We start from the raw sequence: 18,723 nt of genomic DNA, 5'->3' as shown, positions 1-18,723 counted from the left end.
GACAGCAGGTGTGAACCAGGACCACCTGGGCAAACCAGGGTGTGCGAAACCCCCCGTCTCCCCACAGGTGAAATGCAACGAGCAGCCCAACCGAGTGGAGATCTATGAGAAGACAGTGGAGGTGCTGGAGCCGGAGGTCACTAAGCTCATGAAGTTCATGTACTTTCAGGTGAGGGGTCAGGGTGGGTCTGGACCAGGACACCTGAGTAGGTCCCCACGCTTCTAGACACTGGTACTGGATTTCTGTGCCATGTTATTTATTCATTCGGCAAACACTTTGTAGTGCCCCTGACCCACCCTGGGGTGAGCAAGACAGACAAGCCTCTCCCTCCATATAATTCACATTCTAGTGGACAGACGAATGGGTTCTGGGTGGGAGGAGAGACTGACAATTAACAATACACAACAGAACAAGTGCTGTGAATAAAATACAATTAAAGAACCTCTGGCATGGAGGGTATCTTCGACATGGATGCAGCTTTAGGGATGGCCTCCACGGAGGTGGTGTTTGAACTGAGATCTGTATGATGTGAAAGAGGCTGGCAGGTGATGATCCAGGGGCAGACGGTTTCAGGCAGAAGGAACTGCAAAGGCAAAGGCCCTGAAGCCTCAAGGAGCGTGACATGTTTAAGAAATGGAACGAAGCCAGGGAGGCTGCATAGTGAACAGGGTAGGCAGGGACCTACTCATACAGGGCACTGCAGACCAGGGGAAGAACACCTGGATTTTCTTCAAGCACCACGGGAAGCCGCTGGAGATTTCCGGTGACGTGATCTGATCGAGGTGTTCTGGCTGCTCTGTGGTTGATGGATGGGAAGTGGGGGGCAGCACAGGTGTCAGGGGCAGGAGGGCAGAAGGGTGGCAGCAGGGAGACCCGCTGGGAAGCCAAGAAGAATGAGCATTTAAGGGAGGAAAAGAGAAAAGACAGCCACAGCCTCCTCTGAATGAAAGGTAAGAGGGCAAGCTGGTTATTATGCTTATTTGGAAGCCATTCAGGAATGCAGGCTGATGGCTTTAAGACCACCCTCTGCCGGGGTGGGGGGGGGGGGGTGTTGGCGGGGAGTCCTGCCACACACTCTGTGCCCTCCACGTGTATTTATGAGCCTCATAAGTAGGCCTGCAAGCACTGGCCCAGGGTCTGCCCTGTGCCCAGCTCTGTGCTGCCCTTCTGGGGGAGGGAGATGGGAACATCTGGGGAAGGTGCAGAGAGAGCCTCGAAGGCAGAGAAGCCCAGGGTTCTGTCGCATTCTGACTGTGTTCTGTTAGTTATTTCAGACCTCTGACAACTTCAGTTTTCTTACCTTGGAAAGAATGCCTATTTCACAGGTTTTCTCTAGGGATAAATAAGGTCTGCTTGTAAAGTGCCCTGTTTGTAGAGCCCTCATTACAGAGCAGGTTTAACAAAGGGCAGCTGCTGTTATTAGCGTCATGCGCCTGCTCTCGAGGAACCTAAAATCTCTTCGGGAAGGCAGGTTCAAGAGAGAACAGCTACCCCAAAACTAAGTATGTGCTAAACTGAGGGCCTCCTGACAGGAGGTATTTAGAGAAGGGAGGAGCTGAGACAATCTAGAACTGTGCTGTCCAGTAGCCACATACGGCTATCTACATGAATTAAAGTTAAATAAAATTTAAAATGCAGATCCTCCATTGCACTCGCCTTTTCAAGTATTCAGTATCCACATATGATGAGTGGCTGTTGTATTGGACAGAGCAGGTATGGAACATTTCCGTCATCCCAGAAAGCTGTGTTAGACTCTGGAAGGAGAAAGCGTGGCTTGATCTGGTCTTTGAAGGCCTCCCTGTCTCCTTTCCTTGCTTTGTTTTTCTCCATAGCACCTATCACATTCTAATAGAGAGGATTTGTTTATTTTGTTTTCTGTCAGCCATCACTAGAATATAAGCTCCTTCTGGTAGAGACTTTTTCTTCCGTTTTGTTCCCTGCTTTACACCAGGGCCAAGAATGGTGCCTGGCACGTGGAAGATGCTCAGTAAACACCCGTTTGTTGGATGAATGGACCTCTTTCTCTGAGCATCCTTCTCACTCTCCATCTCTGCCCCCTTATTGTCTGGTGCCTGCACTGTCCTAGGTCTTGGGATACACACATGAACAAGACAGTGTTTTCCTAGCAAGGGCGTGGTGAATGAATTCATTGGTTTGACTCACTTGGGGGCAGGTTCTGGGCTTCCCTCTAGAAATCAGCTCAGTATTTCAGCACACCTCTGAGAAAGACCTCTGGGCAGATTTGCCTTTCTCTAAACGTCCAGGCTCTGACTAGGGCCCCAGGGGAGGCTCGACCTCACCAGAGAGTGCAGTGAGGCACCCCACCAGGCCGCCGCATCCTGACCCGCTGCCCCTCTGCGTGCAGCGCAAGGCCATCGAACGCTTCTGCAGTGAGGTGAAACGGCTGTGCCACGCTGAGCGGAGGAAAGACTTTGTCTCCGAGGCCTACCTCCTGACCCTGGGCAAGTTCATCAACATGTTCGCAGTCTTGGACGAGCTGAAGAACATGAAGTGCAGCGTCAAGAACGATCACTCTGCCTACAAGAGGTCAGGGCCCCTCCCCCTCCCCCATCTTCCTGGGCCGCTAGCCAGTGGCCAGTGGGAGGAAGAGGACAGAGTCCTTCTAAGAGTCTCCTTCTCGGAACCAAGCTAGCCAGTCCACAGACACAGTGGGGTTGGGGGCCTGCCTCTGTTTCTGCAGTTTAAGGAATAAGGTGCAGAGCTGAGTTTTGGAGAACTGGGTCTTGGCAGGGTTTTCTGTCTCAAGGTGGAATCAAATCCTCGTTTGCCCCACCTGTGGAGCAGCAGCATTTTCTGCGTCCCATGCAGTCTGAGATTATATTGTGATTAATATAATCATCAAATGGTCACAGGAGTCATTCTCTGCAAGGATCAGAAAGCTAGTTCAAACTGCTTATGTAGAAGAGGAAACTGCGTTGGCTCCCAGAACAGAAAAGTCCTGGTCAGCTTGATCCAGGTACTCAGGTGATATTGTTGGTCTGGTTCCCTCTACCTCTCAGCTCAGCTTTCCTCAGTATCAGCTTCATTCTCAGGCAGGCTCATGCCCTGTGTGGCCTCCAGCAGCTGTAAGCGTCCCGCCAGCCAATGTAGCGACCCCAGCTCCTAAGGACGGAAAGAATGCTCCTCCTTGCAAATACTTTTGCAGAAGCCCCAAGGAGGATTCTCATTGCTCCAGCTTGGGTCATGTGCTGATCCCTCCATCAGATGCTATACTATGTATGTGTGTGTTGGGGCGGTGCTGATGGGAGGAGTGCTCGTCCTTGGGGTCAGTTGGAGGTCAGTGTCAGCTCACAAGAAAGAAGGACTGAGGGAGGCGGAGGGGTCCGTCCTCTCCAGAAATTTGGATACAGCCACCCAAAAGTGGGGAGGGCAGGCGAAAGCAGCCAATATACTTTGTGTTGGTTGAGGCTCAGATATGCTCCAACGTGTCTGTACACATCTCTTGGGAAGGATTTTCTGTGTCACCGCTGAGGAGGGCCCCCCTCCGGAGCCACATCCTCCCAGGGCTCCATGGTAACTGGAGAAAACAGACAACATACCTCACCGTTTTATCCTCCTGAGTGACTTGAAACCTGGGAGTACCCAGAAGACAGAGCCCCATTCAGAAATGGCAATGTTAAAAAGATTCCATAGGCAGCTAGCTCATGGTACAGTATCTTCCCCACAAATTCTCCCCAGATATGGCCAACTACTTCCATCATGGTCACAGCCGACATGCTCTGTGGACCGGCTAGGGTCACAAGCAAGACAGGTGTCTTGTCTGTGTTCCATGGTCCATCGTGACACGGGCTGCATCACCTCCACCTCCAGGTCAGGCTAGAGAAGTCCCAGTGCTGTGGTTTTCTCCCTTTAAGTCCCGCTGTGTTCCCCACACCCATCATCCCTTCACCTGTAATCCCGTCAGGTTAAATAGACTTTGGTTTTCCATACAATGTTTAGAAACATTGAGGTTTTCCTACAAATAACATAATACGCAATGAAAACAAAACATCCTGCTGCCTGCGATTCTTCTCCGTGACTTACCGTGCAGTTTCACTGGAGGTCACTGTGAGGCACAGGGATGCCCGTTTCGCTCTGTCCTACCACAAGCTGGTTGACGGATGCTAGCTGCCCTTAAACTTTCCTGGTCTTTGAGCTTCAGCGCGTTCTTGCCTCCTAATTTCAGATACCCTTATTACAAGGGTGCAGACACCTCCTAATGAAATGACTCCAGAACACGCTCTCCTTTGATGTTAGAGTCACTTGTGATGTTCAGAGCCCCTTAACCTCAGGGACAGTGTATCCGGGTTAGCTGAGAAATGGGGCCCATGAGGCCCGGCTGAGGCCGGCTGTGCTTGAGCGTCCCTCTCTGCAACACCCCGTCCCAGGGCGGCGCAGTTCCTGAGGAAGATGGCGGACCCCCAGTCTATCCAGGAGTCACAGAACCTGTCCATGTTCCTGGCCAACCACAACAGGATCACCCAGGTGATGGCAAACCCGTGTTAGTCCTGGCCTGGCATCCCGTGACGCAGGCCAGGGCCTGGAGGTTGGGGCGGAGGGCCCACGAGCAGAGGAGCTCTGTCCAGATCATCCGTCCCCTTTGCCCTACTCAGGCTTTCAGCTGCAGACTTAAGTCTCCCCTCCCAACCACAGATGGCCCTTTCACCCTCTCCGGAGTTTGTTCTCTGAAAACCTTCTAGCCAGTGTTCTGCCTCTGCATCGGTGTAGATTGAGAGCTTGGGTTCTGAAGTTAGACCGCCTTGTTTTCTCATCCTAGACGCTCCACTGATCCACTGTGAGGCCTCGGGCAAGGTCTAAGCCTCAGTTTCCTAGTCTGTAAAATGGGGCTGTTGTTTTGCCACTCACAGGACAGTGGTGAGAAATAAATGAGATACTATATAAAAAGCCCTTAATGTGTAGAGCCTGATAGACAGCAAGGACATAAAAAGGTGTAGTCATAGTTGCTGCCGCCGCTTTGCCAGGGTATTCCCACGCAGCTGTGGCTCTCACGCTCTGCCTGACTTAAAATAACCTGTCTTGTGCATCTGTCAATTCAACCTAAACAGGCACCAGCAGGAATGTCAGCAGGACCCAGGCCTGAACTTGAGAGGGGCCTTCAATCTTCAAAGGGTTTCCGGGCTAAAATCTTTCTCAGGGCTTCACTGGGCCTTCCCTGCTCTGTGTTACCTGCAGAAGGCTCCTCAGTGTTGAGGCTTCAGGTTTTTTCCCGGGGACCCAGCCCCACGCCTGAGCCCCATGCACACCCTGCCGTGGGCCAGTGTGTCCCTTTGGAGACAAGCGGCCTGGGGTGGAGACCTCAGGCCTTCTTGTACAGGAAATGTCTTTGTACTGCTGTGTCCTGCCAGGAGGGAGACACCTGCTGGCCCAGCTCTCCTCCACTGGGCTTGGTCTTCCCACCATCATCTGAGAAGACGTCTTGGGCTCAGTCCACACTGTCAAAACTAAGCTGAGATTACCACGGGCCTAGCTGAACTGCTTTCAGCTCAGCCCAATAAAGCACTTTCTAACCATCAGAACTGCCGGGAAATACAATGGAAGGCCCCAAGGGGAGCAGGTCCCTGCCATGGGGGATGTGCAGGAACTCTGACCAACCACTGTGGGCACGTTGAGGAGAGGCTGCAGGCTCCCCTCCACCTGGGGCAGTCAGTGAGGCCGGGCACTGTCCCAGGGCCCAGCGGTGGCCCATCCTGGGTGGTGTGTGTGTGAGGATGCAGGACAGTGGCTAACTGGGTGGGGGGGGGCACTGCTGTTTAGTGTCTCCACCAGCAACTGGAAGTGATCCCAGGCTATGAGGAGCTGCTGGCCGACATTGTCAACATCTGTGTGGATTACTACGAGAACAAGATGTATCTGACCCCCAGTGAGAAGCACATGCTCCTCAAGGTACAGCTCCCTTGGTCACACACCCCAGGGCCTGGGCTTGCCCTGTCACCTCCTTCTTATTTAAAATCATTTGTTTTTAATATTTCTTTCTTCTTACTTAAGCACTGATACAGATCTTACTGCATATAGTGTTTTGTAACCTGTTATTTGCCTTGAATATGTCATATACACCTTTCCAGACATCATTAAGGCTCTTTCTACAATGTGATTTTTTTTCTTTTCTTTTCTTTTTTTTTTCCTTTCGGTACGCGGGCCTCTCACTGCTGTGGCCTCTCCCGTTGCGGAGCACAGGCTCCGGACGTGCAGACTCAGCGGCCATGGCTCATGGGCCCAGCCGCTCTGCGGCATGTGGGATCTTCCCGGACCTGGGCACGAACCTGTGTCCCCTGCATCGGCAGGCGGACTCTCAACCACTGTGCCACCAGGGAAGCCAGTACAATGTGATTTTTTAATGGCTGCCAAGTATTCCATTGTATGGGGACATTGTTATTTAACAGATCCCCTGTGGTTGGATATTTGTTTGCTAAACTGCATTGAAACTCTGTAGAACACCTTCATGTCCATACTCTTGTTAAGCCAGACATCCTGGAGGAGAAAACTGCCAACTCAAGGGGAAGGCAGAATCTTCAAACTTTTGCTGTGTTTTGCCAAATGGGTCACATTTGTTTCATCAGTTTACAAGTTTCATTTTTTAATTGCCAAGTAATTTTTATTATTGTAGAAAATCTGGACTATACAGAAAAGCATTAAAAAATTAAATCTCTTACAATCTTTCCATCCAGAGATAACACTTTTAGCATTTTGATGTATATCTTTCTTGTTTTTTCTGTGCTGATATATTTTCATCTGTATGTAATTTACATATGCAATTTACATAAATTTTGTGCACGTGTAATTTTTATCCCACTTCATTAAATGCATTTGGAAGATTATGCAGCCCTTAAATAATGTTATATGGATGAGCTTTAATTTCTTTAGCCATTATTCTATCGTTAGCTGCTTAGATTATTTCTAATTTCCCTCTGACAACAATAGCCCGGAAATGAATAATCTTCTCCATATTCATATGCATCACCCCTTTTGATTCGTTTTTCCCCAGAACCTCCCCTTTCAAAATTCCAATGCTGGTTTGACTTCTTTTTCCTCTCCCTGTCGCCTCCTGCTATTTCAAGAATCCCAGCCCTGTTGGTGTTCCCTTCTTAACATTTCCATAACATCTCGAAGAAGCTTGCAGGACAGTGTGGCTTTGTGTCTTGTTCACTCTGGCTTGCTCTGCACAGTCAGAAATCCAGAGAAGTCACCCAGAGCTCAGCAGTCTCTCTCACCCCCAGTGCTATGCCTGGGCAATTACCATAGCTCTGCCCAGAATTGCTGCTTCCACTAAGTAGGTTGCTAAACCCCAGTCCACCAAGCATCCTTAGATGCTGCCATCAGATTCTCAGGCCCTTCTTTTCTCTTGCCTGCTTTTAATCCTCCCACGTCTCAGCTTCCCAACCTTCTTCCCTCTCAATTCTCTGCCTCCTCAACCTGGACTCCTGCACTGCTCGTCTCTGCAGTTTGTTAGTGAACTCAGATGCCACCAGGGAGCGCCTTCTGCCTTATATGGAAAAGTCTGGTGCACACCCTGCGGAACTGCAAAATGCAAACGCCCATCCTCTAGTCCACTCCCGTAGGTGTCAGACGTGACTTATCCCCAGTCACATAGCAACTGTGTGCTGAGGGAAGCTGCTTTCAACCTAGCTATTCAGGCCTCCTCAGGCTTGCTGTACATTTGACAAAAAGAGCAAAAGAAGCCAGCATTCAGGAAAGTATTATATGGACTGGAATATCAAGAATCAGCCTGTCGACCTGCTTATAGGGCATTGTCAGGCAAAAATGTGGTCTTTTTGTTAATGAAGTCACCAATGAGATTCCTTGGGAATCTTTGTTGTAGTTTCCTTGGAGAAAGGGGTGAATAGTTTCACATCCATTTACCATCTAGTGAGTATTCGTCAAGTGCCTGCGATGTGCTGGGGCCCAGGGATGCAGCGACAGCACCACTCAGTCCTTTCTCTCAAGAAGGATCTAAGTGCCCACATGTTGTTGTCAGATCCCGGTTCAGATCCTGTCTCTGCAGCTTACTAGCTGTGTGACCTTGGCAAGCTGTCTAACCTCTCTGTGTCTCCAATTCCTCGTCCGTAGAATAAGGTTATTGTGTAGAACTTGACTCATAAGATTGTTGTGAGAATGAAGGATGACGCCTGCTAACTCCCAAAGCACAGACTCTGGCCCATGGGGGAGGACTCAAGAAGTGGCCGCCATGGTAATATATGAAAGAGTCCTCTGCATTTCTTCACAGAAATCAAATTTCTGGTTGAAAGTAGACCTATGGGTCTCTTCCCCCCCCCCCTTTTTTTTTTTTTGAAGACACATGGGTTTTTGTCACACAGTGTGTCACTACAGGGGATGTGAACACAGACACAGATCTGCTTTTTTTGGTTTTTTGAAACTTTTCCAGTGGATGTGACTGGCTTCTGGCTCTGCCTCTTCTCACTCTAGGTCATGGGTTTTGGTCTCTACCTGATGGATGGAAATGTCAGTAACATTTACAAACTGGATGCCAAGAAGAGGATCAACCTCAGCAAAATCGATAAGTTCTTTAAGGTCAGCACCTGGGGCTGGGGTTGGGCAGGGGGCCAAGGGGTGGTCTCTCTGGGGAAAGGAATGAAATGAACCAGCAAGTAGTGGGGCTTGTTGACTGAACTGTAGCTTTAAAGACCCCAAGAGGAGGAGAATAGAATGTTAGGGCCTCCAGCTGCCCTGGGTAGAGGAAGCTACACTATAGAAGGCATGTGCCTGAGTCTCAGGATTCAGCTGGGATTCGGCCGGGAGGCCTTGTGATTCTTTCCGCATACTGCTTTTTCCCTTTTCTGAAATCCCTTGCCATCTAAAGAAAGAGGTGCGTCCCAGAAGACAGAGCCCACTTTAATTTTCAGTATATATCAGAGCCCACAGAAGCAGGAGGAATAAAGACTGGATTTTACATTGATTCACATTCGCAAACGCACAGCCTCTCCTGGCCCACCAGAGGCCCCTCACTCTCCGTGCCTCTGGGCAGAATGCCTCATCAGCGTCCAGCCCACAGTCAGTCCATCCCAGTGCCTCAGAGATTTGATCTTCTGCCCCAAGTCTTTAACAATAAAACCTTGTGGTTTGCCTTTGAGGTTTTCGCAAAGGGGTTTTCTCCTTTGGAAGTGAATTCCATGATGTCGGTGTATTCTAGCATCAGGCATTTCAGGCCTGGAGTGGAGCCTCTGAGGTCAGACACGGGAAAACCAGGCTTCAATTAAAAGTGGAATCCCTCAAAGGTGTGGCCAAGCCTACGTCCCACCGACTCTTGGAGGTTAAGAGGGAAATAAGTCACCAGAAGGCATCCTGTGGCTGGGCTTGGCTTCTTTTTGAAGCTGAAACTTTGACTTTTCTCTGGAACTGCCCATAGTGAAAACAGAGCTCATCTTGGGAGAACTGGCCAAATCTGCCTCTGCCTTAAATCCGCACGAATGAGATGGGGGTGGAGTGGAAGACCACAATCTCGCCTCACAAAGACCTGGGTTTTAGGCTCGCTCTGCCATTTCATAGCTGGGTGACTTTGGGAAAGTCACAGAACTTCTCTGAAACTGAGTTCCCTGGCTCGAAAAACAGCAATGCTAAGGGTGTCTACTTTATGGGGTTCCCTTGAGGATTCAGTGGGATCACATAGGTCAGTCAAAGCCCTGGGTTATAATCCCAGCTCCTTAGCTTCTAGGAGTGATTGAAAACAGTCACTTCAGCTGTCAAAGCTTCAGTTTGTCCATCTGTTAAATGGGAATGATACTAGTACTGACCTCACCCAGTTATTCTGTGGATTGAAATACTGTTTTCTGATTTGCTTAATAGTCTATTTTTTAGAACAGTTTTAGGTTCACAGCAAAATTGAGCAGAATGAACAGGGATTTCCCGTATACCCCCTGCCTCCACTCATACACAACCTCCCCCATTGTCCAAACTCCCCAGCAGAGGGGTACGTTTGTTATAGTCCATGAACCTACATTGTTGGCACATCATTATCACCCAAAGTCCATGGTTTGCAGTAGGGGTAACTCTTGGCATCGTGCATTCTGTAAGTTTTGACAAATGTATAATGATCTATATCCACCATTATGGTATCATACAGAATAGTTTCACTGCCCTGGAAACCCTCTGGTTTTGAAGGGCTTGGCACAGTGCCTAGTGCCTAAGAAGCAGACAGAAAATACCAGCCTCCTCGCCATTACTCCTGGTCTTCGGATGGGAATCGTCTGCCCTTTGGTGTTAGGTGTTAAAGGCTTCAATCACTTCACGTTGTGGAGTTTCTCAAGGTCATGCCCAGCCAGTGGCATCTGGGCACCCACTCGCAGAGCTCAAAGCAGCGAGGATCCTCGAATCCAAGGAAAATTAGAGCAGAAAAGACCCTGCCCTGGGAGGCAGACCATCCGGTCCTCATTCTTCATCTGTTCTGCCTGCTGGGTAACCTTAGACAAGTCACTTTGCCTCTCTGGGCTCAGTTGCTGGAACATAGGGATGGTTGGAGGCACGGGAGGACCTCTACTCTGGCTGCGGCTCTTTGTGGTTCCAGGGTCACATAGTAGCATCTTTGGAAGCAGAAACTGGGGGTCATCCCAGAGGCACACACGGAGGCCTGTCTCCCCCGGCGGAAGGCAGCCACCTGGCCCCTCCCTCCGTGTCTCACGCACTGTATTTGCTTCCTTTGCAGCAGCTGCAGGTGGTGCCCCTTTTCGGCGACATGCAGATAGAGCTGGCCAGATACATTAAGACCAGTGCTCACTATGAAGAGAACAAGTCCAAGTGAGTGCCTGCCGTAATGTCTCTCGGCTCCCCCGAGGATGCCCAGCCCGGGCAGGGGGCCGAGGGGCCACTTCAGCCCCTCCCCCCTCCCCAGAGCCCTGGGCAGGTGGATTCTGTCCAAGCACTGGCGCCTGGCAGAGGGGAGCAGTGGATGGTGCTCTGAGCCCTTTTGCACCTGCCCTTTGCTGCCAGGGTTCAAAAGTGCTCAGAGCACAGCCCCGCCCCTTCTCTGTTCCCGTGGTGGCCCACACCGCCTGCAGGGGAACGGCAGGAGTCCTCCTTCCCCTGCGAAGGGGGAGGAGTGACCGGCCCTCAGTGGTCAGGCAGAGCGAGATGGCCTTGTTCTTCATCACACTGGTTCTCTCTTCAGGTTTTGTGTCCATGCAGTAAGTATGCCATGGAGGGTATTGTTCCAACGGTTCCAACTGTGAAGCGGGTTGACGACCTCTCCTTATGTTGTTTTATAAACCACCACTCTAGGTGATCTGAGCTAAGATCTGGGGTGTCAGCGCCTCATGGAAGTTGGGGGACATTCGGCTACAGTCTTGGCCACCCCTTTGATCTCTGGCCTTGTTAAGGAGGTTTCTGCCTGCATTTCCATACAGAGTGGGGCCGACCATCCTTTAGTCAGGGGTGAGGGTATTAGGGCCTTAAAAGTATGTAAATGGAGTGTCCTTGAACTCCACCAGCTTTGAGCCACAGCAGGTGAGTCTTGCCAGGGAAAGCCGGTTTAAGTCTTTTCATAACCCGGTGGGTGCTGGTGTATGAGGAGGTCTTTCAGGAGAAGCATGGAGTCCCGAATGCTGAACTCATTTCTTCACTTTTCCCTGCGTGAATTCTCGGCCACCTGAGGTTGGCTGGGAGTGGTGATGTGACCAGGATGGTGGTCAGAGGTTCAAGTGATGGTGTCCCCATCCCTACACAAGGACCTCAAAAGGAAAGTCATGCCAAAGTATAGGCATGAGGAAGTCTGTCACCATTCTGAGTATTCTCTGGAGCGCCCTTTCAGAGCTCCTTTTGAAATAGTAAATTCTCTCTACAACGCATATCTGCTTTGTTTGGTGTCCATGCTAATCTGTCCACTGGGTCACCCGGCACTGGATGGCAGAGGACAGTGAACGGGGTTGTCTTTTTTTCTCTTGGGGAAGGAGAGTGAAGATTCTTATTCATTCATTTCCTCCCCAATTTAGGATGTTCTCCCAAAGATCTCTTTCAAAAAAGTTGAGGAAAGAGTTGAGGAGAAAGAAGAGAGGAAGGGGGAGAGGATGAGAAAGAGAGACTTTCAGAATGGCTGTGGTTTTCCTCTCCATAGAGAGCTTCCGTGTTGCCAGCTCGCTGTTGAAAAAGAGGCACAATCCCTTTAGTTTTCCCCAGTCCCGCCCATAGGCCCCCTCCAACGACAGCTTCAACCACAGGACGTAGTGCTGCCGGGGTCAGTAGATAGGTTTGGGAGGTTGCCCACCTTGCTTTTTCTTTGCTTGGATTCCAGTCCTTTGCAGCCCTAGAGAGGCTGCAAGTCCCTCCCCGCTCACGTGACTGGTAAGTACTGTGGACACCTGTTATCTGGAAAAGCCTGCGATTGGGTCTTAGAGGAGGCCAGCCCCAAGCAGGAGGAGAAAAGGCTGTTCCGTTCAGCCTGCAGTCCCCACAGCAGGATTTAGCAGGCACTCTTGCTGGTAGCTGGGACACCTCTTGGTCCACCCAGGGGAGCCGGCCACGTTGGCCAAGCACCAGGAGCAACTAGTGAATGGAAGGAGCCTGCCCCACCCAGGTGCCTAAGGCCAGGACCCACTCTGACCCCCCTGATTTTCTGCCCAGGTGGACGTGCACCCAGAGCAGCATCAGCCCCCAGTACAATATCTGCGAGCAGATGGTTCAGATCCGGGATGACCACATCCGCTTTATCTCCGAACTCGCTCGCTACAGCAACAGTGAGGTGAGTTCGCTCTGGCTGCTGGGATGGAGGCCCGTGTGGGCCCAGGGTGGGGAGGGGTGAGGACCGGCCAGAAAAGAGGTGAGATCATGGAGAGCGGAGGAGTAAGGGAATACACACTGGTGGCATGGATTTTAGAGCCAGATGGAACTGGGTGTGATTCTGGTTCTGCTGCTGACCTTCACAAGTTATTCAACGTCCCTGAGCCTCAGTTTCCTCATCTGCAAAATGGAGCTAATAGTATCTGGAAAGGTTCATTGAGAGGATTAAACAATATGATGCATGGAAAATGCATTGTGCCTCGCAACTAGTAACAGCCCAGTAATCGTTAGTCTGTGCATGATCTAAACCAGCTCCACCCTGGATGGCAAGAGAAACAAAGTTCTGAACAATCATGGTGATAACACCATCTAAATATTTTTAAACTACAATTATAAATAATCATTGTAATAGGCCAGAAAATACAGTTAGTAGCAAAATAAGGTCATAAAAATCTCCTGTGATGATCCCACTAATTACATTTTTACTGGCACTGGATTTTTCTTTTCTTCCTTTTTTTTTTTTTGTAGGGAAGCATGATCGGTGCACAAACCTCAGGAAAAATACAGATAGGCAGAAGGAGGGAAAATCAGTCATGTAAAATCCTTCCACCCAGAACCAACTATGATTAACATTTGGATGTATATATCCTTCTGGATCTCTTTCTGTATAAACCCTTCTAATGAATATATATGTTGGTTTAATAAATATAGGTCTCCAGATTTGAATTCCCTTATTACCTGGAGCTCCTGGAAGACTCTGCACTACCACGCATGTGCCCACTGGCTCCACCATGTGGCCGATGGCCATAGTTACGCTTTCCAAAACCCAAACTAGGGAAATGTCTTTGATCCAAGGGCATCATATTTGAAATGAGAACAGCCAGATAAATGCAGGTGGTGTGGTCATTAGACGAGTGGCCCACATTCTCAAGAGGGCTTCTGGTGGACATGGACCAGGGTCAAGCCCAAACCTTTGACTTCCTTAACTGTATGTGACAATGAACTGAACATAAGCTATGGGAATAATTTAAGTGCTGGGGACCCCTTCATTCCTTGTCCAGTTTTGGTATGATCTAAGAATGAGTCTGGCTCAAAGCTATTTTTAGAATTATACAGCTTATACATGTGTACGTACAGACCACTCTCAGTATCCACAGCAGTTATATTCTATAAAATGGCCGTCAACACTACATCAGCAAGTACTGAACCATCACTCTTGGAGAAAATACAGGGGTAGGTTCCTGTGAGCTTCCGATCACAGTGTTTCCATCAGCTGGTTTTTAATATATAACCTTATTTTACATGTGCTTCTGCTTAAAGACGCCTTATGTAATATATATTGTTGATTTGTTGGCGTTAAATCACAGCCAACAACACTATAATTCATGCCTGAGCAAAGCTTATCTAAAATACATATTTTCTCCATAATGCCCATCACAGCCTCCTTTCTCATAGGGGCATAGACAGAGCATCAGCCCTGTGCTTGGGGGCCATTGAAAATAATGAAATCACCATTAAAAAGTATAAGAATGAGGAAAATGGGGCACTAAATAGACCAGGAACGGGACACTTGTGTACAGTAGGAGCCGAAACAAGAGCAGAGAGTTGCCTTGTTCAGCCTCAGCTGGGAACATGACTCAAATTTTTTCCCACTCTGCACACGTCTGAATCTGACCATGGAAGCACCGCAAGGATTGATCTTGAGGTTACAGATAAATTTTAGTGAATAGGGAAATTCACAGATACAGAACCCACAAATAATGAGGACTGGCTCTATATGTATATCTATACACATACACATACACATATATACACATGTATCTATGCATATGCACAGTATACATACATACAGTATTTCACGGTGGGATATTACATGTTCAAATAGATGTTTATCTTCACCAGTGCTTTTCAATCCGTGAGTCATTTCTAATTGAGTTGTGAAATCAATTTAGTTGCTTTCTAATTAGCATTTTGTTATGAAATGGAATAAAAAATCAGAGGAAATCTCAAGTATTGAGCATAAAGTTGTTTCGTGAAAACTGTTCATGCCTATATTGAATACCTCTAAGTAGGTACGTGTTCCTGAGTTAGTAGACAGTATGCACTTCCTACTGTATATCGCAGACCCAAAAGTCTGAAAGGTGCTGTGCTGCAGTCAACCAGGGTCGTTGTGAGTGGGCGCCGGGCGTCACACCACCTGAATTTGAACCCTCAGTCTATTACGAGGCATGTGGCCTTTAGGAAGGCACTTGTCTGAGCCTCAGTTTATCTGCACTCCCTTGCAGTGTTCTTGGGGGAATCAGTGAAATAAGGTAGAAAAGTGCCAGGTGCGTCGACAGTGAGGGTGACAGCTGATGTTCCCCAGGTGGTGACGGGCTCCGGGCTGGACAGCCAGAAGTCGGACGAGGAGTACCGCGAACTCTTTGACCTGGCCCTGCGGGGCCTGCAGCTCTTGTCCAAGTGGAGCGCCCACGTCATGGAGGTGGTAGGTGTCGCAGGGCAGAGGGTCTGCCCGTTCCCGGCCCCCTCCATCCTGAACTCTGTTCACTTGGAATCTGTCTGCCCCTGCCTCTCTCTGGCACTCTATTTTTTAAACAGCTTTATCAAGATATAATTCACATACCACACCATTCACCCATTTAAAATGTAAATTTGTTAATTTTTAGTATATTGCCAGTGCCGGGCAGCCGTAGTCCAATTTAGAACATTTTCTTCATCACCTCAAGAAGAACCCGGTACAATCACCCCTATTCCCTATCCCTGCAGCCCTAAGCAGTCTCCTTCTGTCTCTATGGAGTTCCCTATTTTGGCTGTTTCCTATAAGTAGAATCGTATCATATGTGGTTTTTGTGTCTGGCTTCTTTTACTTCACGTGTTCGAGGTCCCTCCATTGTAGCACAGATCAGTACTGCATTGCCTTTTATGACTGAGTGATAGTCCGTTGTGTGGACTCACCCAGTTTGGTTGATTCATTCACCTGCTGATGGACGCGTGGGTCTCTCCTCTCACCCCAGTACTCCTGGAAGCTCGTTCACCCCACGGACAAGTTCTGCAACAAGGACTGCCCGGGCACGGCCGAGGAGTATGAGCGAGCCACCCGCTACAACTACACCAGTGAGGAGAAGTTTGCCTTCGTCGAGGTGGGTGCTGACTCCCTGCGTCTCATCGCCCCCCACCCCCGAGGCTGCTCCGTGTCAGCAGCCGTAGGGCTTCCTGGAGGGGTGCTGGGCCGGGCGGCAGCCATGGGCCTCCTGTGCATGCACTTACCTGCCCCCTCCTCCCACCCGAATTCATCTCTGCCCCAAGTTGTTCTTTCAGAAGTGGTGAGAAATGCATTCTGTTCTTAGAATCCCAAAGAAAGAGGCACTCCATTAGACCAAACAGCAGGGACAAAACACGTGGCCAAAAGAGATATAACAAATGCCCAGACTGAGGAGTGGTTGGAGAACTTCAGATCGAAACTAAGATGAGATAGAATGCTGACCAGTCAGGATAGTAAAGATCTAGTAGATTGGTGATGTCTGTTGCTGGTTGAAGTGGGATGTAGACCTTCTCAGATACTTTGAGTGGCCAGTCCACATTTTACAGGCTTTCTATGAGGGCAGGCTGATCATCTGTATTCGGATTTTTAACGGGCATACTGTTTGGCACATATATATCTCAGGGAAATAAGCCAACTGTGCCGAGACATATATAACAGACATTTATTGCCGTATTGTTTATAAGGCCAAAATATGTGAAACAACTGAAATGTCCTTCAGTATGGACCAGGTAAAATAAATAAAGGTACAGCTATATCATTGAATACTATGCAGCCACTAGAATGGATGTACTGACATGAAAAGATATACACCGTATATTGTTGAGTTAAAAAAGAAACAGGTTAAAGGGCAGCATGTAAAATGATGCCATTCTACCAAAATTAATATACTTTTGCACATTTGCTCAAAATGGAAGGACGTAAGTGTATATGTTTATATATACCAAACCATTAACAGTAGTACTTTCTAAAGGGAGGATTCTACTTCCTGCTTTATAACCTTCTGATTTGGGTTTTTTGGTTGTCTGATTACAAAAAGATATGTCTGTGAGGGTGACGGAGCTCATTCTTGCTGGGTTATGAGTGACAGCTTCCTCTTTCATGACTCTCTGAAGCCTAGAAGTCAGAGACTTGGATGCTGCCCCCGGACCCTTCTCTCTGAGCCTCAGCCTCTTTATCTATAAGATGGAGCTGATTATCTTTACCCACTTCCGTCCCAGCATTATTGTTGAAAATCGAAGAGTCATTACCAGAGATAATGATGTAGATGAGCAGTGAAGGCTATAAAGCGTCATACACATTAGGGGTTAGAGTTGCTCTTTAGCTGATCTCCAGGCTGTACTTTAAAGAACTGAGGCTCAGTGGGGTCATTTCAGGCAGGTACGTGTTCCTGAGTTAGTAGACAGTATGCACTTCCTACTGTATATCGCAGACCCAAAAGTCTGAAAGGTGCTGTGCTGCAGTCAACCAGGGTCGTTGTGAGTGGGCGCCGGGCGTCACACCACCTGAATTTGAACCCTCAGTCTATTACGAGGCATGTGGCCTTTAGGAAGGCACTTGTCTGAGCCTCAGTTTATCTGCACTCCCTTGCAGTGTTCTTGGGGGAATCAGTGAAATAAGGTAGAAAAGTGCCAGGTGCGTCGACAGTGAGGGTGACAGCTGATGTTCCCCAGGTGGTGACGGGCTCCGGGCTGGACAGCCAGAAGTCGGATGAGGAGTACCACGAGTTTAAAATGTAAATTCATTAATTTTTAGTATATTGCCAGTGCCGGGCAGCTGCAGTCAAATTTAGAACATTTTCTTCATCACCTCAAGAACATTTTCTTCATCACCTTTTTGTGTCTGGCTTCTTTTACTTCATGTTTTCAAGGTCCCTCCATTGTAGCACAAATCAGTACTGCATTCCCTTTTTTTTTTTTTTTTTTTTTTTTTGCGGTACGCGGGCCTCTCACTGCTGTGGCCTTTCCCGTTGCGGAGCACAGGCTCCAGACACCCATGCTTAGTGGCCATGGCTCACGGGCCCAGCCGCTCTGCGGCATGTGGGATCTTCCCGGACCGGGGCACGAACCCGCGTCCCCTGCATCGGCAGGCGGACTCCCAACCACTGCACCACCAGGGAAGCCTGCATTCCCTTTTATGACTGAGTGATAGTCCGTTGCATGGACTCACCCCATTTGGTTGATGTGTTCACCCGCTGATGGTCATGTGGGTCTCTCCTCTCTCCCCAGACAGATTGTAATCACACTTGGCATTGAGCTAAATGGTCCTGACCTCCTGGCACTTCCATTGCAAATAGTGAGCCTGGAAGACAGTTGCCCAGTCATCACTGGGCGAGAAAGTCCTCCTCAAGCCTATTTATATAAAATGAGACTTTCAGTCAAAGAGGACATACAACTTTGTAAAACTGTTTATACCTTTCTTTCTTTAATAAAAGCAATGCGTAGGCACCATAGGTAGTTTAGGAAATGCTCCTCTCAACCTCACTCCTACACTCACCTTCCCACAGTCTGAGAAAATCATCCAACTACAACCACCAGTGGTATTTTCTGTATTTCCTTCTAGTCCTTACTTTACATTGAGAGGTTTTATAATTTTTATTTTGTTAGTAAACCATGTAAAAATAAATTTAAGAAAAGTAATTCTGGGGGGGGCGGTGGTGGTGGGATGAATTGGGAGATAGGGATTGACATATATACACTAATATGTATAAAATAGATAAGTAATAAGAACCTGCTGTATAAAAATAATTAATTAAATTAAATTTTAAAGAAAGAAAGAAAAGTAATTTTACGTGGCATTAAACAACACTAAAACAAGGCAAAAATATTACAGTAACCTGCACCACCTCACTCCTCCCTGAGTCCCAAAATAGGAAACATCTTTTCACCTTGTCAATCTATTTCTTCTGGTATTTATCTCTGTACTTCCACTAACAGCCTGA

General features: G+C 48.5%; 1 protein-coding gene across 1 annotated transcript in view; it reads left to right on the top strand.

The window, feature by feature from the left end:
- The window catches only part of CYFIP2 (cytoplasmic FMR1 interacting protein 2), a 131,019-nt gene that overhangs the window by 26,983 nt on the left and 85,313 nt on the right, over positions 1-18,723 (top strand). Inside the window, exons 5-13 of the mRNA XM_027081428.1 lie at positions 68-169; positions 2,367-2,548; positions 4,390-4,486; positions 5,777-5,905; positions 8,444-8,548; positions 10,677-10,768; positions 12,587-12,704; positions 15,108-15,227; positions 15,757-15,882. Coding sequence (XP_026937229.1) covers positions 68-169; positions 2,367-2,548; positions 4,390-4,486; positions 5,777-5,905; positions 8,444-8,548; positions 10,677-10,768; positions 12,587-12,704; positions 15,108-15,227; positions 15,757-15,882 — 1,071 coding nt within the window. The remainder of the gene's footprint in view (positions 1-67; positions 170-2,366; positions 2,549-4,389; positions 4,487-5,776; positions 5,906-8,443; positions 8,549-10,676; positions 10,769-12,586; positions 12,705-15,107; positions 15,228-15,756; positions 15,883-18,723) is intronic.

This window comes from Aethalodelphis obliquidens, unplaced genomic scaffold, assembly GCF_003676395.1.
Source record: "Aethalodelphis obliquidens isolate GAN/ISIS:26980383/991018 unplaced genomic scaffold, ASM367639v1 scaffold45, whole genome shotgun sequence".
Classification (NCBI taxonomy): Eukaryota; Metazoa; Chordata; class Mammalia; order Artiodactyla; family Delphinidae; genus Aethalodelphis; species Aethalodelphis obliquidens.
The sequence above is the reverse complement of the archived record's forward strand: the minus strand, read 5'-3'. Positions and strand labels throughout refer to the sequence as shown.